Source organism: Diabrotica virgifera, chromosome 6, assembly GCF_917563875.1.
Source record: "Diabrotica virgifera virgifera chromosome 6, PGI_DIABVI_V3a".
NCBI lineage: Eukaryota > Metazoa > Arthropoda > Insecta > Coleoptera > Chrysomelidae > Diabrotica > Diabrotica virgifera.
In genome coordinates this window covers 25038591-25060958 of record NC_065448.1, presented here as the reverse complement: position 1 = coordinate 25060958, position 22368 = coordinate 25038591, and the positions used below count along the sequence as shown (strand labels likewise).

At 32.2% G+C, this 22368-nt stretch overlaps 2 protein-coding genes and 3 long non-coding RNA genes across 11 annotated transcripts in view; 3 read left to right on the top strand and 2 right to left on the bottom strand.

Annotated features, from left to right (window-relative positions):
* Nucleotides 1-1491: 1491 nt before the first annotated feature.
* Nucleotides 1492-5306, bottom strand: LOC126887385 (uncharacterized). The gene is made up of 2 exons (XM_050654864.1): nucleotides 2422-5306; nucleotides 1492-2362 (listed from the first exon to the last, which is right to left on the bottom strand). The coding sequence occupies exon 2, from the start codon at nucleotides 2340-2342 to the stop codon at nucleotides 1653-1655; it is 690 nt and encodes a 229-aa protein (XP_050510821.1). The 5' UTR covers nucleotides 2343-2362; nucleotides 2422-5306; the 3' UTR covers nucleotides 1492-1652.
* Nucleotides 5307-5661: 355 nt separating this feature from the next.
* On the top strand, nucleotides 5662-8503 carry LOC126887386 (uncharacterized). 2 transcript variants are annotated; one of them, XR_007699045.1, is made up of 4 exons: nucleotides 5662-6526; nucleotides 6581-6672; nucleotides 6775-6930; nucleotides 8226-8503. It is a non-coding gene; the product is annotated as an uncharacterized LOC126887386 (long non-coding RNA). The 2 variants fall into 2 exon arrangements; XR_007699044.1 differs by having other exon boundaries at nucleotides 5675-6672.
* The window catches only part of LOC126887384 (zinc finger protein 501-like), a 27108-nt gene continuing 13166 nt past the window's right edge, over nucleotides 8427-22368 (bottom strand). The window contains exons 2-4 of one of the 6 annotated variants that reach the window (XM_050654859.1): nucleotides 12761-13493; nucleotides 12390-12676; nucleotides 8427-11091 (exon numbers count right to left, since the gene is read on the bottom strand). In XM_050654859.1, coding sequence (XP_050510816.1) covers nucleotides 10748-11091; nucleotides 12390-12676; nucleotides 12761-13493 — 1364 coding nt within the window. In that variant the 3' untranslated portion in view covers nucleotides 8427-10747. Of the gene's footprint in view, nucleotides 11092-12389; nucleotides 13494-19815; nucleotides 19878-22368 lie in introns of all 6 variants that reach the window. The other 5 variants (XM_050654860.1, XM_050654862.1, XM_050654861.1 and 2 more) reach the window with 5 other exon arrangements.
* LOC126887388 (uncharacterized) lies at nucleotides 12092-12906 on the top strand. The gene is made up of 2 exons (XR_007699047.1): nucleotides 12092-12178; nucleotides 12684-12906. It is a non-coding gene; the product is annotated as an uncharacterized LOC126887388 (long non-coding RNA).
* LOC126887387 (uncharacterized) overlaps nucleotides 21449-22368 on the top strand; it is a 4911-nt gene continuing 3991 nt past the window's right edge. Inside the window, exon 1 of the long non-coding RNA XR_007699046.1 lies at nucleotides 21449-22079. This is a non-coding gene — a long non-coding RNA (uncharacterized LOC126887387). The remainder of the gene's footprint in view (nucleotides 22080-22368) is intronic.

Below are 22368 nucleotides of genomic sequence, written 5' to 3'. Positions count from 1 at the left end.
CGTTCGTGAAGTCACAATCCTCGTTTATATTCATTTCGACTGACACAAATAAACGTCAAAACATGACAATATAGTAGCTGAATATTTTTGCCCTGAGGGAATGAGAAAACTGTCTGTTTAATTTTGTAATTAGTTTTAAATAAAAAATATTTTAAAAATTAAAGTAAAATTATTAACTCATTAATCATAATCTTTGTTTTTGAGTTATTTATGGACATTCTTGCTTACAAATTCACTTATTCTATTCGTTGTAACAACTCTATTGCACCAGAAACTCGAACACAAGCTTCAACTAACACAGATTAGCGCAGTTGCCACACTCAACTTAATGTACATTGCCTATGTCCAGCTGTACGATTTACGTACTGTATAAGCTATTTGTTACTCATTTTTTTAGTGCAAATTCAAAATACAATTATTTAATCCATTTATAATCAAACAAAAATAGCAGTCTTTTGTAATCAGAAACTAGTTTTTTTTATTAATTATTTTTAAAAACACGTTTTTGTCTCAACCTGGCCCATGCAGTGGGCCACCTTGAGACAAATCCAAAACAACTAAAATTCTTTAAAATATTCGTTATATATTTATTCAAAATATCAAACAAGATATAAACATTAATATCAAAACGAGTTAAATCAATATTCTCAACGAATGTCTATATTATCGACCTTGACGCCAAATGAAATAAAGGACTTCTGACGTTTTGTGCCTCCGCAATTAAGAATTGGTGGCAGCACACATCTAACGTCAGTTTTATTGACATGCGATATGCCCTCAACAGTGGGAAACAAAAATGTATTTTTAATTTTAGCACTATGACGCAAAAATGTGACTTTAAAGTCTTTATCGTTTACTGCAATAATTTTCGCTACATAAAAAACTGATTTATCACGAAATTACACCAGCACATAAGAATTAATTTCAGTCAAATCCTGATAACGATCAAACTCCAAATCTGTAAATCAATGTCAGTGTCACTGGATATGATGATAATGCACCAGCTGAAGTACTCTCTGTTAATTTTCTCTTGGTACTTCTACTTCTAGAGAGAGCAATTGCTTCCTTTCTTTTTGAAGTTATACTTCTTAAGCGCGATTGAGAGTAAAATTTCATAATACTGCGCGCATGCGCACACAGACAGTATGGCGTTTAAGAAAAGATGTGAAAAGAATATATTAGTGTTTTTAGTCAATATATTTATTATAATTTTTGTGTCTTTGGATTTGTCTTCCTCAGAAGTAAGATGAGTATTATTAAAACATTTTATTGTATATTTATTATACTTTTCACCTTGTCTGTTTGTTACCGTGAACTGTAATTAGGTACGTCCGAACCGATACCGACAGAGTCCTCGTAGCCTATTTGGTATAGCATTCGGCCAGAGATCGAGGGGTCTCGAGTTCGCGTCCGGAGCAATCCTATTTTTTTTTTATTTTTTTGAAAGCGGTAAACACAAAATTAGTTTGGTTTTTAAAAAAAATTAAAACAAACTGTTTAAAGTATATTTATTTTTAAGAAATCATATAATAGAAGTATAACTTCTTACGTACGTACAAAGTACACACACATTCTTTTTTTCTCGTGATATTTTTCCTCGATTTCTAACTTCTCGGGGGTATCAGTTACAATTTTGCTTCGGCCTTTTCTTCTCATTTTAAGATTTTTCGGGGTCCTGCTTTGGGATAACCAAATAACTGTTCTTGACTTCTGAAAAGTTGACTTTTCTCGTCAGTTTCTTCATTGCCATGAAAACCAGGTTCTTTATTTGTAAAATTTTTGCTGCAGGTTGGCTGGCATTCTTTACCATTTGTATCACCCTCCTCTGATATTTCATTCCTATCAGTTACGTTACTAATCAAAAAGTCACTCTCATCGAAGGTGTGTTGATTAAAAGGTACTATTCCGCATTTTTTGAAACCTGCCTTTCTGTTACTGGGTGTCATAGTGACACATTCCGCGATTTGAAAAATTGTTATTGGCCTTCCAGGATTCCTCATCATCCATGAGTCCATAGCACTGTTATAGTATGTTTTAAATGGAGCATGAACAGCCACATCCAATGGCTGCAATTTGTTGGAACAATGTGGCGGTAAAGTGAGCATGGTAACTCCGTTGTCTTTTGCTAAATTTAGTGTCTCAATGGAGAAGTGGCTTTCATGATTATCCAAGATCAGTAATGTTGGATCTGTTTTGGAACTGTTGGAGTGTTGTATAAAATGACGCATAACATCTGCAAATAATTCAGAGTTCATCCATCCTGAGGGATTTACAAGTCCTAATGTAGCAGCCGGTGCTCCGTTTAACATATGATGCTTAAAATTTACTCTTGGGAAGATCATGACAGGAGGTAGAGCAGTTCCTGAAACAGAGAAAAAGTCAAGTATTGTAGGAAGTCATACTTTTGTAAAATTTGCAAACCTGTTGAACTTATAATGCAGCACGTTGTAACCAATATACCTCGTTCGCCGCTTGTAATTTTATTTATTTGCTTTACTCCCTTAGGTGCAAGAATCTTTGACGACTTTTGTACAGTTGTGGTCGAAGTTTTATCTAAATTGAAAATGCGTGTGCCTTCAGAAAATCCATCAAAACGCTTTAAAACTTCCTTTAAATTTCGAAAAAATGCATCCACATTAGAACGATTAAATGATGTAGCCCTGGATAAACTGCAACCTTCCGGTTGGCGGATACTGAGTTCGGGATGTCTCTTTTTGAAACCATGAAGTCAGTCAAGTCCAGCAGACTTCATTTCTTCCCATTTCTGAGGCATATGAATTTTTTTATGCAGACAGAGATCGTAAGCCAGTTGCCTCACGTCTTTTGTAGACTTTCCGTAACACATTTTGCTGCATTGTATTATGTAATTTTTAAGCAATAATTCTTGTTCATCATTTAATACCCTTCGATTATCTCGTAGTGGGGCTTATACAATAATACGTCATTGGGAGCTTCTTTAGCTTTTTTTACGTATCGCGCTAATGTTTGATGTTTAATGCCATTTCTCTCAGCTGCTATTCTGAGGCTAAAGTTATGTTTTAATACATCAGCTACAGCACTTTTCATAGTCTCTGCGCTAAACAATCCTTTGTTAGATTTTCTCTTTCGACCGCGAGACATCTGTAACAAAAAAAAAATAATTGCAGATTAGGTTTCAACATTGTGGGCCACCTTGAGACACGTCCCATGGTGGCCCAAAACATTTGTCTCAAGGAGGCCCATAATACATTATAAATAACGGTCGTTAATATTGCAAAATATCGTGCAAAACAAAACAGACAATCACAGCAGATGATAATAGAAGGTCTCCTTGGTCAATTAAAACAACATTTTAAAAATATCACATCTGGAATATTTTATAATTCCCTAAAATATTTAGTATGAAAAACTTACCTATTTCGAAAACAAACAACACGTGTAAAAAAACTCTCGGGATGCGTGCACGTACCTAAACAACACGAGGACGACTGACCGTTAACGGCGAATACTCTGTAGAACCAAAGAATACTCCATCCAACAAGAAGCGAAAGCATCGACTATTTCACGATCCAAATTTCTTTGCGCATGTACGATCCGCCATGTTTCATGTATTATTTCTTATTTCTCAACCTAACCCCTAACAGCTGTTTGTTGTAAAATTATTGTGTTGTTTAATCTTTTCTAATTGTAGAAAAAAAGGATAATACTATTAAACATATCTATTGTTAAAATAAACTCTCATTGTGATGGCTCCACGCAAAGGTGGATTTTCTTGTGTGGTTCGTACTGGGACGCCCCACTAGATCGTGAACAAATAATTCTCTTCTCAGTACCGAGAAATCGTAGCAGGTAAACGATCGTAGGGGTAGGACCATGAGAGAAAGTTCTTTTTAAATATTTATGTGATTATCATTTTCATTCATTTCAAACATTTATGTGATTCCATATTCATACCTATCTATTAAAATTATTTATTCCCAGATTTTTAATAAAGCATAAAAATAATTTAAACATAGCTATTTATTGTTTAATTTAATTTGCAATAGTATAAATTTAGTGTACGGTTCTAGAAATAAAGGTAATTTTGAATTTATGCAAGGCAGGTCCACAACATCAATTTTTATTTTATGACAGCTGAGGGAAAAACTTATGAGTGGAAGAGAAAGACTTGCACATAGTGTTTATTAATCTTGAGAAGGCATATAGCAAAGTTACCAGAAACCTAATGGTACTAAGTAGGAAAGGAGTGCCGGCTGAATATGTGAGAGTGGTATAAGAGATGTATCAGAAGGTAACAATTAGAGAGCGAATGCAGCTGAAACTGGAAAATTTTTTGTGAAAGCAGAGCTTCATTAGGGTCAGGTTAAGTTCCGTATTGAATCCGTAGTTATTAATAACTAGAACTAGCGAATAACTAGAAAAGATAATGTTAGGAATCAGTATATACGAGAAAATTGGGTGTGGATCCTATTGGAAACAAAATAAGAAACAGGTTAAGGTGGCTAGATGCTAGATCTGATGTCTTCTTTCTTTTATATATGCAGTACTGCCTGTTTTTCTTCAACAGTGCATTTCATTCTGTCCCTAAATTGTCATTACAGCTTTTCCTTGGGCGTCATATACTTCTTCTGCCTAACGGTGACTTGTCCTTTACTATCCTTGATTCAAACATCCTGCTTATATGTTTAATCCACTCTTCTTTACCCAGGTATTTATATTGTCCACCCCACATATGCGTCTGATTTCCCCACTTCTTACCCTGTCCTGTAGTCCTTTTCCAGCAATCCTTCTTAAGATCTTCATTTGGTTGGTCTCCAGATGTTTATGTGTTTTGCTTGTATCTGGTCTTGTTTCGGCCTTATAAGTCATAACTGGCCTAATAACTGACTTATATATTTGGGCCTTTGTTTGCACTCTTACGTTTTTGTTTTTCCAAATTGTGCCGTTAAGGCATCGCCCGTTCTACTGGCTTTAATTATTTGTTCTTTTACCTCTTCTTCGATATTGTTGTCAGCTGATAGATTAATTCCCAAGTATTAGATGCTAGATGTGATGAGATAATTGTTATATATCCAGGCGAGTTGAATTTGGTAGAGTACAACCAGAGTTTCCAGAAACCTCAGATGTACAGAAAGAAATCGAAGGTGAATAAAGTCATTCTAGCCTCCGCCGCAGAGTTTCCTCGTGCAGCGAGAATATGGTGGTGTTGGAGGTCAATAGACATTCAAAGAAATTTCTCAAAAGGAAACAAAAAAAAAGATCAATCTAAGACAAAAGTAATAGACAATTTGAAAGTATAATTCTGTACTAAGTAAAAAGGTCTTGGGTCAAAAATATCTATTTTTCAAGTTTTTTAGTACGAAAAAAGTAATAGAAATCGATAGAAATTTTAATCTCTATTTTGAAATTAACTATTAAATTAAACTAAGCATCAAAAATCCATCACGTTTACACAAGTTTACAAAACTTAGTCAAAATCGATATTTTTAACTTAAAATCTTTTTACTTATCAGTACAAAATTGATATATGGGTTATATTAAATTTTACAGAAAAAATACAATTCATATTAATAGATCAACTTAAAAACACTATAGTTTTAATTATTACTTTGTTTCTCAGTGTAACTCAAATTTCCCACAGTTTTGAACGAATTCCTGATTACTTTTCTTGGTGTAGTGTGAAGTATTACCCCTACCATTCTCCGACCGATATTTCTGTCCCCTGAATATCAAAGGAGCCGACAGGTGCTTTCGCTTCTTGTTGGATGGAGTATTCTTTGGTAGAACTGACTGTTATTTAACGCGCGTAGTTTGAAAATTATTGCGACTGTCTCATGGTGCACACGTCTCAAGGTGGCCCACTCTCCCCTATTTCCCCGTTGTTCTCTATGTTCCATTTTATTGATGATGCGTAGTCTTTGCACGGATGAATGACAGTTAACGGCATCCTACGTCTGGCGTGATTGGTTGTTATCGTCGCTCATTGAAAATTTTGTCTTAGCGAGTCGATTGCAAAATTGGCACCGTGAAAATCGAAAGTGAGCTAACTGACTCCCATTAAACTGTGCCAGTGGTATCTGACACTCGCTTCTTTGGGTAGTTTTTTGGTTTCTTGTTTGCTCTTTTATGTCCATTTAATTCCCACGAGAAGCTTTGGAAAGGGTGGTCCACTTCTATACAGCCCCCTTTCCCAAGGGTACCATTTGTGATATTGTTACATCCAGTATCTTTCATCCCTCGCTACGGGAACTTACAGCTTGGCAGTATAGTCGAGCCGTTTATTGGTCGAAAGTCTCACAACCCAACATTAGGGCTGTTGGGTGGGATCTCTTTTAAGCCTCCTCGCCGGCGACAAGATCATATGGCTCCCAAGGGGCGCTAAATTACCTTACAAACATTTAGGCCCGGTCTTTTCACCTCCGAATAAATATGCTCTTATCTGGCAGTTAGCTATCTGGAGGATAAATATTTATTCGCCAGATAAAATGTACCCGTCTTTTCACGTCAATTTATGTTCCAGTTAGTTATCCGGTAGATAAGCTTAAAAGTAAGTTTGGATTCCGAACACACCTGACTTTTATGTTTATTTTTATAATTTCAGCTTTAACTTAACCTAACATAATTAGATTCAAAGTATTTCAAAGATGATTTTATCGATTTTATTTCCATTTTGGAAGAAGGAATGAAGGAAATGTAAGTAAATCAAAGAATTACAACTTAAAAAAATAGGTATACAAAGTCATAAGGTTTAGAAATACATTTCCATATTTTAATCAGACAACAATATTGTTTTAGAAGGAAAACATTGATTATGCTGAAATAGTTTACTGGAGAGCTTGAACAAGAGGTAAATCCATTTTAAATTAGAGGAAAACTGTTGATTTGTATGTAAAATAGAAGACAAAGACAAGTTTAAATAAAGACAAGCTAGCTAATGAAACAGATGCAGTGGTAATTTTGTTTACATAATTATATATGTACATATTATATGATTACTAATATTAGGTTTGTTCTAGCAAACAGTCAAACTAGTCAGAAACCGTCAGCAATTAGTTGCTCAGTGAGACAACATAATACAGTCACCAGTGCTATCCCCTATCTACTCGCGCTAGTCGACTATTCGCTGATGGTTTCAAACCGTTTGAAACTGATGCTAGAACAAACCTAATGACTGTTCAATGATGTAAAAATTTGTTAATGTGGGGAAAACTTTTATTTAAATTCAATACTATATTTCTGTAAATATCATGCAATATGGCAAAACTTGATGTTACGTCTGATTTTAGCCATAATGAGATTATTTGCTTGATATGCTATTTAGTAACATTTCTTCAAGTTGGTATAGTTTGGTATGTGTATGATGAAGGTAAAACCCCCTTTGTCCCACATGTCCCCTTTTAACTTACAGTAGAACCCTAATTATCCGTGCTATGATTTTCTATTACTCAAGTTGCATTTTTGAGGTTTTATCAACATAGCGTCATTGTAAATCACTTAACGGAAACTCTATATGACGAAAGAGAGACTCATAATGAAAGATTTATTTTTTCTGTTATCTTTTTATGGTAGGTACATAATATTATAATATGTATGTGTATACGTACTTATTATACATAAGAAATACATGTTCGGATTATCAGTGCCACCTTCGGTCCCGAGGAGCACGGATAATCTGGATTCTACTGTATTAGGTAGGCCAGAACTTGATATATTACTTGATTTCTTATGTTGATTACTTTTCGTTTTTGGGTTGACAAAACATGATTTAAACTTTCAAAATGCCCTCCTGAAAAATTAGGCTAGATGGACATATCAATCATTGTCAAAACGCTACAGATTTATAATCCATCCAACTGGTATATTGAATAGTAAACTAGGGATAAACCAACTATGTATATCAAAACACAATATTTTAAAGATTGGATAATTTACATGGTAAATTGAAGAATCCCAATAACAAGAATAAAACCTAATTTTAATATTTGTTATGGGTCATTCCACGAACATACGCCTGTTTTGGATTACTTCGACAACGAATATTTTACGTTGCAAAATAAGAAGAACAAAAGCAAATTGCAAATTACATTGTTATTTATTGGAATAATTATTAGTGCCATTTACTTTCGTACTTCTTAGGTTGCACAGTAAAATATTCGTTGTCGAAATAATCCAAAACAGGCGTATGTTCGTGGAATGGCCCATAGTAGATATCTTTCACTTTTCTAAATAAAAAAAATTGGTTACAGATATGACAAACACCTAGAAGATGGAATCCTGTGTTCTCAAAGAAAAAGCTAGTTCCAGAAATAAGCTACCAATAATAAACTAGAGAATGTATTACAAGAAAGAACAACGCTAATACCCAACATAGCTCAATTGCTTCAGATAGAAAAAGAGGAGGAAAGGGTAGAACACAAGCGTGCCAGAGAAAATTAAAGGGCAGAAGAGACACAAAAATTCATTGATTTATTAAATTTAATAATTAAATTATACAAAGGACAATTAAATAAAGAATAAAAAATTATACATGTATATTAATGATCCTTCTATTTCCCCATAAAGCTTGTTACTGACCAGGAGGTATACTATAATAGATATATTACATCTCATATTGCTCACTATAATAATGAGTGAGCCTGCATAAACGGAACCATAATATACATTAGGTATAGTTCCGTGTATGCAGCCTCACTCATTACTATAGTGAGTGATATGAGATATATTTTAGTATAGTTCCCCGTGCGTGACAAGCTTAACACAAAAATTTTTATAAGGTTATCAAACATCATAACTTCAGTAAATTCAATAATTTAGCTTATTCCTGGTCTATACTTAGCAATTCATTTTCAAAATTGTCTTCATTTTCATCTCTCTCTATGTTATAAATATATTGCTTCAGTGTAGGACAACTGAATCAATGTAATCATTTTGTTTTCTGCTATATACAAAAAGGGATGTATTTGCGGACTCATTAAAAAAGTAACAACCCATTGCTATGATCTGAATTTAAACAGCAATAATACAGAATTACTTATATTTGGCACAAAAAAATATTAGTAAGAAGGTACCTATTTAAAACATATCCGGGGAGTATTACGAAATTCTCAGAATATAAAATCAGTCTTCCTATATTCTATTTTTTTAGAATTTCATGATACACCCAGTATGTTTTGGATACTTAACAGCAGCTTTTTTTTCAAGGTAGGTATCATCTACTGTTTCTGAGAACCATGTGCATACATAATTCTAGTTACTACCTACATATATCAATACCTTTCATTTTGGAATCGTAAAATATTTGGCAATTCAAAGAAATGATGGGATAAGAAACTATTCTATTTTTATTTTTTACAACTTGTTTTCCTTTGTAAATGAATATAGTTGGGTAGGTATACAATAATACATACCTACCTATTATAATTTTTTCAAATTATAACCCATCTTTAATTTAATATCTAATAACTCTGCTTAAAAAATTACAGTAGGTAGGTATGTATAAAAACAAAATAACATAAAATTTGTGATTGAGAATTTTTAGAAAGAACAAAATTTTACTTTTGCAATAAATTCAATCAGACCCTCAAGATTTTAGGTTATATTTTTAGTTTCCTGGTAATCAGAAACCATGAAATATACGAAAATCAAAGTTTATCTGCCAGATAACTTCTTATTCGGTACTTTATTCGGCAGTTAAATATTTGATATTTAACGTCAATTTATCTGCCGGATAACTTTATTCCAGAGTGAAAAGACGCTACTTTTTTTATCTGTCAGATAAACTTCCCGTTAACTATTTATCCGGAGGTGAAAAGACCGGGCCTTAAGCTACAAAAATATTTTTTGAAAATATATTCTAAAATTAAAAAATATTCCATAGTTTCCACTAATTACTACTTCCGCAAATAATCTCAAATGATTGTTTTAATCAGTTATTATTCGCTCCGTGCGTCTCCCCTCTACTTACAGTCACGTGACACGCTGTCAGATTTTGTAAGGACGTTTTAACATTGAGTCTAATGGGATTATTTTGTTAAACTTGAATGTTTTATTTTGTAGTGATAATAACCGAATACAGTTGTGAGAATTCATTAGTTATTAATTTATAATGCAACAAAAATATTTTCCTTTTCGTTAATAAAGTATGTATACATAATCAAACTGATAATCAATATTGAAAAGTGAAGAATTTATATCAGATTAAGTGCGTTTTTATTTTCTGTTTATATTAATACATAATATCACTAGCGTGACACGGCATTTTTTTACACATACACAAAGCGTCCTATTTACAAAATTTCAAAAAACCGCCACCATCAGCAGGTCGGTCGATTTTGCTTCGACACTTTGTTCACGCTCGGAGCGAATAGTAAACTAATTAAAAAAATCTAATTTCGCTAAGATTTTTTTCCAGTGTGCACTCTCAAATGTGTTTTTAAATTACTTGCAGCACTAAACTGTTTAAAACAGATTTCACACTTGCGAGGTTTTTCTTCAGTGTGTACTCTCAAATGTCCTTTCAAATGATGTGCTTGACTAAACTGCTTAAAACAGATTTCACACTTGTGAGGTTTCTCTCCAGTGTGCACTCTCAAATGTACTTTCAACTCACTTGCCGTAGTAAACTGCTTAAAACAAATTTGACACTTGTGAGGTTTTTCTCCAGTGTGTTACTCTCGAATGTACTTACAACGCACCTGCTGTTATAAACTGCTTATAACAAATTCACACTTGTGAGGTTTTTCTCCAGTGTGCACTCTCAAATGTTCTTTCAAATGACCTGCTTGACTAAACCGCTTAAAACAGATTTCACACTATGAGGCTTTTCTCCAGTGTGTACTCTCAAATGGTTTTTCAAACTAAGTGTATGAGTAAACTGCTGAAAACAATTTTCACACTTGTGAGGTTTTTCTCCAGTGTGCACTCTTAAATGTGTTTTTAAATTACTTGAATTTCTAAACTGCTTAAAACAGATTTCACACTTGTGAAGCTTTTCTCCAGTGTGTACTCTCAAATGCTCTTTCAAATCATATACTCGAGTAAATTGCTTAAAACAGATTTCACACTTGTGAGGTTTTTCTCCAGTGTGTACTCTCAAATGTGTTTTTAAATTACCTGCTTGACTAAACTGCTTAAGGGGGGGGGGTATGGTTTGAAATCAACATATCAAGCACATTTTTGTTAATTTTTTTCGAAGCTATGGTAGATTTATTTTATTTTTAAATTAACTAAACATAATAAGTAAAATTCAAAGAATATTTAAAAAAAAATTCAATCCAAAATATTGAAAAATAAGCCATTGGAGGCAAATTTTGGCAGGCGGCTTAAAAAAATGGATTTTGCGTTGGACATCAGAACTCATCACTGGATCATACGAAACAAAAAATCTAAAATGATTTAATTAGCTTATGAGTTTCGCGAGGTAACAACGTCGATTTTTTTTATTTTTAATGATTTTTGAATTTTTGGTATCACTCAGAAGTCAAAAATACGAAATTTTTGATAAAAATTTTGTGAAAACCAACAGATTTAATATTGTTGAACAAAAAATAAGCACAAAACGAAAAATATCTCGACGTTGTTACTTCACGAAATGTCCAAAGAAAATCTATGCAACATTTCAGGTAGATCGGTCAAGTAGTTTTTCAGTTACAATGTCCACCGCATTTGAAAAAGCAGTTTTGAGAAAAATTCGTTTAAAGTTTTGACAACTGCATCTTCATCTTCTTATTTGTCTGCCAAATCGTAAAGTGATGAACATTGGAATATGTTTTTTGAATTGCGGAGTAATCTACAAAAGAGAAGGCGAACAGTTGTTTAACGTTTTTCACTACGCTCAAGCGTGCTGGCGCGAAGCCGCGGCAACGCGAGTCGAAGGTAGGGATATTCAACACCCTGTATCTCTGGTAATTTTACTCCGATTATTTTGAAAATTTCAGAGAGTATTCTTGAAAGTATGCACTTTTGAAATAATAAAAAAAATTAAATATTTCAAACTATACCCCCCCCCTTAAAACAGATTTCACACTTGTGAGGTTTTTCTCCAGTGTGTACACTTAAATGTTCTTTCAAATGACCTGCTTGACTAAACTGCTCAAAACAGATTTCACACTATGAGGCTTTTCTCCAGTGTGTACTCTCAAATGGTTTTTCAAACTAAGTGTATGAATAAACTGCTGAAAACATATTTCACACTTGTGAGGTTTTTCTCCAGTGTGCACTCTTCAAATGTGTTTTTAAATTACTTGAATGTCTAAACTGCTTAAAACAGATTTCACACTTGTGAGGCTTTTCTCCAGTGTGTACTCTCAAATGCTCTTTCAAATCATATACTCGAGTAAATTGCTTAAAACAGATTTCACACTTGTGAGGTTTTTCTCCAGTGTGTACTCTCAAATGCGTTTTTAAATTACCTGCTTGACTAAACTGCTTAAAACAGATTTCACACTTGTGAGGTTTTTCTCCAGTGTGTACTCTCAAATGTTCTTTCAAAGTACCTGTATGACTAAAGTGTTGAAAACAGATTTCACACTTGTGAGGTTTTTCTCCAGTATGCACTCTCAAATGTTCTTTCAAATGACCTGCTTGACTAAACCGCTTAAAACAGATTTCACACTTGTGAGGCTTTTCTCCAGTGTGTACTCTCAAATGGTTTTTCAAACTAAGTGTATGACTAAACTGCTGAAAACATATTTCACACCTGTGAGGTTTTTCTCCAGTGTGTACTCTCAAATGCTGTTTCAAATCATACACTCGAGTAAATTGCTTAAAACAGATTTCACACTTGTGAGGTTTTTCTCCAGTGTGTACTCTCGAATGTGTTTTTAAATTACATGCTTGACTAAACTGCTTATAACAGATTTCACACTTGTGAGGTTTTTCTCCAGTGTGTACTCTTAAATGTTTTTTCAAATTATCTGTATGACTAAAGTGTTGAAAACAGATTTCACACTTGTGAGGTTTTTTTCCAGTGTGCACTGTCAAATGTTTTTTTAAAGTACCTGCTTGACTAAACTGCTCAAAACAGATTTCACACTTGTGAGGTTTTTTTCCAGTGTGCACTCTCAAATGTATTTTTAAAGTACCTGCTTGACTAAACTGCTCAAAACAGATTTCACACTTGTGAGGTTTTTCTCCAGTGTGTACTCTCAAATGTGTTTTTAAATTACCTACTTGACTAAACTGCTTAAAACAGATTTCACACTTGTGAGGTGTTTCTCCAGTGTGTACTCTCAAATGTCTTTTCAAATCATTCCCGCCACTAAACTGCGTAAAACAAATGTCACACTTGTGAAGTTTTTCTCCACTGTGCGTTATTAAATGTTGTTTCAATTGATGTGGTTTCGAAAAATTTTTAAAACAAATTTCACATTTGTAAGCTCCCTGTCCAGTCTGAACTTTTATATTTTTATTTCCAGTTTTTCCTCTGGCGCGTCGACTCGTATAGTGTTGTTTACGGGATGAGTGTTCACAAAATGTTTCCTTCATTTTCATTTTATTCTCCTCCTGAGTAAAACCTAAAATGCAAACGAACTATAAACATCTACTACAAGAGAAGAATAAATAGAGACACAAAATAATAATCAAGTTTAAAACATAATCAAATGTGAGACAGCAAGTCTTAAAAATAATATTTACAATCAATATGTTTTAGGAACCTGCACTTCTGTCTTGTAGATGCTTACGACTTTACGACGCCGCTTTCTTTTAAACAATCCTTTAATATACAATAAGCCGATTGTTATACAAACAACAGGCCGTTAAGACCTAGGGTATTTTTATAAAACAAAATGAGATTAACTAATTAAAATTATTTTAAACAATACTCAAACTGAAGCATATCGATACCTTAACTCCAAAACCTCTCAACTGTTTTAGTTCAGTTTTCGTATTTTGGTCTTTATACACTCACCGGCACAAAGTTCCGCCACCCAAAATTTTTGATTAAGATTAACAATCTATGACTTTATTATTTGTACTCCGATTTTCAAGATTCTTGTATCAGTTTGTAGGTACATGTATTGATGTCGTTTGTTATTTTTCCGGTAACAAAAATTTTTGAAGTAAAAACTTCTTTAGGGACATTGTGCACTTTTTGGATGGGGTAAAAGCATTGAATTCGCAACCGTCATTGCGACCGTCATCGCACGTTTTGGATGGGATAAAAACATTGAATTGGCGACCGTCATCGCTTCGGCGAAATAAATATTGTACGTATATATTATAAATATGTTTGTATATATATAAATTGTGTAGAAGTATTTAAATTTAAAATAAATGTAAAACCTATTTGTGGATGGGGAAAAATGATTGATTTGGCGACCGTCATCGCTTCGACGAAATAAATATTGTACGTATACATATATTATAATGTACATATGTGTATATAAATTGTGTAAAAGTATTTAAATTTAAAATAAATGTAAATCCTATTTTTTAATGGGGAAAAAGGATTGATTTGGCGACCGTCATCGCGACCATCATCACTTTGGCGAAATAAATTTTGTACGTATATATATTTTTGAAGTGAAAACTTCTTTAGGGACGTTGTGCGATTTTTGGATGGGGGAAAAAGCACTGAATTCGTCTTCTCGACCGTCATTATCACGCTTATGTTATATATTATGTGCATGTATATATAAATTGTGTAAAGGTATTTAAATTTAAAATAAATGTAAAACCTATTTTAGGATGGGGAAAAAGGATTGATTTCGCGACCATCATCGCGACTGTCATCGCTTCGGCGAAATAAATTTTGTACATAATATATAGGTATATTATGTGTAGGTTTATATACATTGTATAGAAGTATTTAAATTTAAAATAAATGTAAAACCTATTTTAGGATGGGGAAAAAGGATTTATTTCGCGACCGTCATCTCTTCGGCGAAATAAATTTTGTACGTATAATTATTATGTGTATGTATGTACATACAAATTGTGTAGAAGTATTTAAATTTAAAATAAATGTATAATCTATTTTGGGATGGGAAAAAGGATTGATTTGGCGACGTTGTGCCCTTTTTAGATGGGGAAAAAGTATTGAATTAGCGACCGTCATTGCTTCGACGAACTAATTTTTGAAGTGAAAACTGCTTTAGGGACGTTTTGCACTTTTTTGATGGGGAAAAGTATTAAATTAGCGACCGTCATTGCTTTAACGAAATAAATTTTTGAAGTGGAAACTTCTTTAGAGACGTCGTGCTCTTTTTAGATGAAGAAAAAGTATTGAATTAGCGACCGTCCTCGCGACCGTCATTGTTTCGACGAAATAAATTTTTGAAATGAAAACTTCTTTGGGGACGTTGTGCACTTTTTAGATGGGGAAAAAGTATTAAACTAGCGACCGTCATTGCTTCGACGAAATAAATTTGTGAAGTCAAAACTTTTTTAGGGACGTTTTGCACTTTTTAGATAGGGAAAAAGTATTGTGTTTACGACCGTCACCACTTTGCCGAACTAAATTTCGTACGTATATATTTATGTATATGTATAGAACGTACGCAACGCGCATATAATATAGGTATAGCACTTCTTTTTGGATGGGGAAAAAGCATTGAGCTCGTAATTTAGATACTATAAGAAGTTTTCACTTCTGTCGGCACTCCCATGAGTGCTTTAAATTTCTTTTTGCTTAGATGGCATTATACGGGGGTGAATGGAAGCGTTGTAATTTCTCCTTACTTTAAAAAATTCTGTGGAAAAATTGGAGGGCTGATTTTGTTTCATACTCCTTTTGTGTTATCTTGGAGGTATCACTAAGGTTTTGTTTTTTGAATTATCCGAATATATCTTTTATTGTAAGAGCTGTAAATAAAAACTTGCTTTGAAGGTTTATTTCATTAAAATTATCAAGCTCACTAAAATTAACAAAATAAAACAAAATTAACCACAAAACAAAACAATTCAATAGCGGGTATGTCCACCTCTTGCAGCAACGACTGCTCGCAATCTGTTTGGCATCAAATAAAGATGTGTTATCCTTGCCTGGGGAATAGCCCGATATTTCTCTACGAGAGCCATAACTGTACTAAATTTTCTGAAGGCCTAGGATGACGGCAAATAGCTGTTTTTAATTCATCCCATAAATGCTTAATAGGATTGAGATCTGGGCCGCATGCGGGCCGTTCTAATCGTATCAATACAACGTCTATTTTATGAGTCAATCAGTGTTTTTATTTACAAAAATGGTACAGCCCTTACAAGAAAAGAGATATTCGGATAATTCAAAAAACAAAATTTTAGTGATGCCTCTGGGATAGTATGACAGGACTATGAAACAAAATCAGCTCTTCCATTTTTCCACAGAATTCTTTAAAGTTAGGAGAAAATACAACGCTTCCATTCACCCCTGTATAATGCCTTGCAAGCAAAATTATTTTGTTACCGGAATAATACCAAACAATATCAATACATGTACCTACAAACTGGTGCAAAAATCTTGAAAATCGGAGCACAAATAATAAAGTTATAAATTGTCAAACTTAATAAAAAATTTTGGGTAGCGGAATTTTGTGCCGGTGAGTGTATATTATATACATAAAGCTGTATGCCGGAGGTGAAGGGCACTGTGTCACAAATTTGTAATTTTACAGGAGAAGCGGTTTAAGTTTATTTTTGTGTTTCTTTATTCACAGGATGTATGTTAATACACATTATGTCACAATCCCTTGTCTAATTTATTCTTCAGATTATTAACTTTCAAAATTGTATTATTTAAAACATATATTATGATACTAAACTTGATTTATTTTTAATAAAAAAAAAATAAAACAAAATGTAGTGGACATAGTGCTGTTTACCTCTTCAAGATCTTTTGGGTCATGGTACTAGATGTTTACTAAAAATTCATTATACAATGTTAAACTTTAATTTGTTTCTCCTTCATGACAAACATTACACGGCAAAGTGTAATACTTTACTCTGCTTGTTTAATACTGGATGTATAAAGCAATGTACACAGAGGTATAGGGTTTCATGTCCACATAGTGCCCTCTGTCTCTAAACAAAATATGACATGATACTTTTTATAAAGTGCTTATCTTTTGTTATTTTATAAAGTAGGACATAGTGCTTTATATCTCTGTGTGGAGAATTAAAAGTTCATTATAACTGCAGTATAATCCCAATACAGGGTGATTGATTAGTGGGGTAAATTAAAAGCTCAATAGATCTGCTATAGTAATAGATAGCCATAAAAGTTAATAACAAAAATTGTAGCCAACTTTGAGCTTCACATTACAAAATTAGTTAGAATGTTACGGGGTGTTCGATAACACAGTGGCAGACCAAACTTATGTTTTTTTTAAATGGAACACCCTATATTTTATTTTATATTCGAAATCCTGTTAACTTCTCTATCACAAAAACATAAAGGTTTGTTATGTTATACAGGGTATTTTTAAAGTTATAACCAATTTTGTATGAAAATCGCAACAAGTTCAACTCCCTGTATACATAAAAATAAGCACAACAGCAATGGTTTACTAATGCCATATTTTTTTATTTATTGTCAAAATTTTCAAGAATTATTGACATTGCTAATTTTCTTTTAATCAAATACAGGGTGAGTCAAAACTCAAGTACATTATTTTCTCAGTAATTTTAAATGGAACACCCTGTATTTTATATCATTATTGATAAGTACCATTACCGTACCTTAATTTTTATATAACATTCCCTATGTCCAAATTTATTAGTTTTCGAGATATTTTAATTTTTCAGAGCAAATTATTTTAGGTGTCTAAATTTATCTAAATTTTAAGTAAGCCATGACTGAATTGACATTTGACGATTACTGATTATCAATCCAGTAATCAATGTAACAATGTAGCAAATAAAGAAATAAAAATAATTTATTAGTAATACATTTTACAAAGAAAACACAACTACAACAGGCAACATTTTTGAAACAATTAAAAACTACTTTTTTATGTAAATGTAACAAATAAAGAAAGAAAATTAGTAATAAATTTTACAAAATAACACACAAACACAACATACAACATTTTGTGAAGATAATTAAACACTACTTTTGTACGTAAATGTAACAATGTAACAAATAAAGAACGAACAATAATTTATCAGTAATATATTTTGCAAAAAAAACATGTTTGAAAAAATTAGAAGCTACTTTTAATAAAATATTTTTAATATTTAATTACATAAGGTGTTCAAAATTACCTCCTAACACATTAATGCATGCCTAAAAACGATCATTGAATGAGCTACTTACTCTACGAAGCATTTGTAAATTAACACATCGAAATACACTTTGTATTCTATTTTTCATCTCATCTGTTGTTGTTGGAGGTATTTTATAAACTTCATTATTAACGTAACCCCAAAAAATCAGTCCAGTTTATTAAATTCTGGTGATTTGTGCGGGTGCGCTACTGGTCCATTGAAAAATAAAAATATCTCGAAAACTAATAAATTTAGACATAGGAAATGTTATCTAAAATACTTTTCAATAGTGATATAAAATACAGGGTGTTCCATTTAAAATTACTGAGAAAATAATGTACTTGCGTTTTGACTCGTCCTGTATTTGATATAAAGAAAATTAGCAATATCAATCATTCTTGAAAATTTTGACTATATGCAAAAAATATGGCATTAATAAACCATTGCTGTTTTGTTTATTTTTATTTATACAGGGAGTTGAACTTGTTACGATTTTCATATAAAATTGGTTATAACTTTGTAAATACCCTGTATAACATAACAAACCTTTATATTTTTGTGATGGAGAATTTAACAGGATTTCAAATTTAAAATAAAATATAGGGTGTTCCATTTAAAAAAACATACAGAAAGACCAAAATAGAAAAAATGAACAAAAACAGTTGAGAGGTTTTGGAGTTTAGGTATCGATATAGAAAATTATTAAATGATGAAACGGTTACATATGTTATTCCATATTATACAGTGATGAGCGCACTAATAACCGGCAAAATAGCGCAAAAGATGGAAAACATAATATTAAGCTGTGAGATAAAAAGAGACGAACCTAGTGGAGGTGTTAAATTTAGCGATAGTAACTTATAGATTGACATTATATTGATTGTTTCCCACCTTTAGACGTGTCAGATGAGTTTGAGAAAGAAGAAATGGGAACTGCCAAGTTTTCATTATCGGAAGAAAGTTTTTATACTTTTTCAGTAATATTAACACTTCTGGAGTTATTTGGAGGTCAGTTTTGGAGTTGTTCAACGTCCATCTACCAGAGAAAGGAAAAAAAGGTTGGTGGAGGGTTAAGTGATTACAGAGTGTGTAAACGGTAAATATTAAGTATTAATACATCCTAAATTTAAATTATTCTTTCTCTTAAATAAATTATAGATTACTTAATTGAATTTAAAGTACGTAAAAGTAAAAGTTTCTACTAACTAGTGGGTTTAAGGGGGTTTCCATTATGGCAGAAAATAGCGGGGGACCTCCCCCGTTAGACAAACTTGAAAATCAAATTAAAAAAATATCTAATAATCTATGCGAAAAGATGGAATCTGAAAATTTAACCTCACGTGGTGAGATAAATACTGGAAAATCACTTAAAAAACCTTTACAAAAGGTTTCTGAATATAGTTATAAAGATAAAGGTCCGTATGAAGTATACATTTCCAGCAATACTGACAAAAATATAGGTAATTATAATTACTTGGCTATTGCACGAGAAATTTTTGATCTTCAATTAAATTCTATTAAAAAAATTAATAAAAAAGGTAAGAATCGAATTAGTGTGGAATTTATAACTAGTTCAGAAGCCAATAAATTTTTAAAGAATGAAGCGGTTATAAAGAAGGGTTATGATTTATTTATTCCATATAAAAATGTTACCTGTAAGGGGGTAGTAAGATTTATCGATAAGAGTTTTACAGATGAAATGATTGTCAAATATTCTGAAACAAAAATTGATAATTGTAAAATTATTGAGGCTAGAAGATTAAGTACAAAAAAAAAGAATTCCAATAGAATCACTACATCTAATCAGGAAAGTTCATTAGAAAATAATGCGATCACTACTAAAAATATAGAGGCTGAATATATACCTACAGGTACCATAAGTATCACTTTCTCGGGAACTAAATTACCAAAAAATATATATATTTGTGGCATAGAACATAGGGTTCTTCCTTATATATTACCGGTTGTTCAATGTTATAATTGTTTAAATTATGGTCACGTAAAAAAATATGTAAAAGTAACAAAAGTAAATGCTTAAATTGCGGTTCTTCAGAACATGAGAGGGGGTTCATAATTTGTTTCACTAAATGTATACATTGTGATAGTAATGAGCATAATAGCACAAACAGGAGCTGTCCAGAGTATAAAAGACAAAAAAATATTAGGGAATATATGTCATTAGATAATTTATCATTTTATGAAGCATCAGAATTCTTTTCTAAAATAAATAAAAACCAAGAATTTGTAAAATACAAACAGGATTTTCCTGCATTAAAAAATATTAGATCTGAAGATAATGAGGTAGCTATTAATCAGAGAAGGGGCATACATAACATTGACGTGAGCCGTAAGAAAAGTACATACAGGGAGACAGTAAGTAATAACAAAAAAAGAAAAAATACAGATATAAAACAAACATATGATAAAAAATCCTATCAAGAATGTTTAATAAGTCCAAATGGCAGATTATATAATACATCTCCAATAATAGGAACAAGTACAAATAATACATATCACGTTTCTGATTCTATAGAAGGATCTAGTAGGGGAATGACTTCTCAGCGACTGGACTCATATCGGATTGATAGGGACCACTCTAATATGTTAGACGATATAATAAATCTAGCAAGAAAGCTACAAGATTCTGATAGATCTCATGTTTTAAGTTTTATGACCCGGCTAAATAATTTTACAAATTTAAATACCTCAAATAAAATAAATGATGACGATGACTCAGAATATTAGTAACTGTAATATCAATTTTACAATGGAATTTGCACAGTGTTAATAGTAATAGAGATAGCTTGTTAATTTTTATCAAAGAAATTGACCCGGACATAATTATATTAAACGAAACCTGGCTGAAACCAGATTTTATTTTACCATTAATAAATATATAATACATAGAGATGATCGTAATGATATTTATGGGGGAATTGCAACTTTAATAAAATCAAAAATTATACAATTATACATACAATTATACATAGCAGAATTAACATAGATAATTCAAAGTCTCATAAAAATTTTCAAGCCATAGGTATTCTCTTAGAAGAATATGATATACAGATTCTGAATGTATATAACCCATCTGGCATTAAGATACAGGAAAATGGTTTTAAAGAGGTACTACATTCTCTTCACCATCCATTCATAATCATGGGAGATCTGAATGGGCATCATCCACTGTGGGGAGGTAATCATTCTGATATAAATGGTAGAATTTTAATAAAAATTATTGAAGAGGAAAATTTAGTAGTGCTTAATGATGGTACACCTACAAGATTGGGCCAACCAGGTCAAAATCCATCCGCAGTGGATCTGACCATTTCGTCTGCTGTATTGGCTATGAATAGTGTATGGGAAGTATATGAGGATACTGGAGGTAGCGATCATTTTCCAACGATTTGCAAAATTAATATAAATCAACAAAATTTAAATAATGTTAGCCAACTAAAAATCTCTAATAAAAGAAATTACAAAAGGGCTAACTGGGGTCAATATTATCAGTATTGTAACGTTACAAACGTCACATCTTTGATATTTTATTTTTAAATAATTATTTTACCTTATTTTCTTTAATATTTCATCAATAATTATCTTCTTCTATTTGGTTTACCCATTTCCCCCTTTAAAAATCGGTTGGCGCTCATTTATTATCCTCTGTTATTTCTATTTAATATATTTCTTTTCATCTAAAATCTAAATCATCATTCTGAACGCACCTCGTACATACTTACTCTGTAAGTATCTGTCTCAATTCGAAACATGCCCGCCACCTATGTCGCACTGTCATGAAAGTGTCACTTCATCCGTCATCCCTACTCCCTGACAGACTGGAAGGGAAAAATTAATCCTTAAAAAGGCATGTAATTCGAAAAATAAATCATTTCTATTTCATCAAATCATCTCTTGGGGTAAGGATAACATTATATTGTGATTATATTTCTCCGTCTAACAGTTTTTATATTGTTTTTTTATCTAACCTAACTTCCAATCTCAGACCATGTGTTCTGATATTTTAGTTTCAAATATAATTATCTTTTAATTTACATGTATGCACGTTTAGTAATCAGAATTTTAACTATTCTCATCTAAATTTCATTTGATTTATTCTTGTCATCTGCTACTCTTTCTGACGATTAGAACGGCAGATGGCACACGTTGGTTTTTCTTCTTGATGATTGATATGTGTCTCTATTTTAT

Excerpts from the sequence above, each read along its gene's own strand:
- LOC126887385 (XM_050654864.1), bottom strand. The coding sequence starts at position 2,342 with ATGATCTTCCCAAGAGTAAATTTTAAGCATCATATGTTAAACGGAGCA.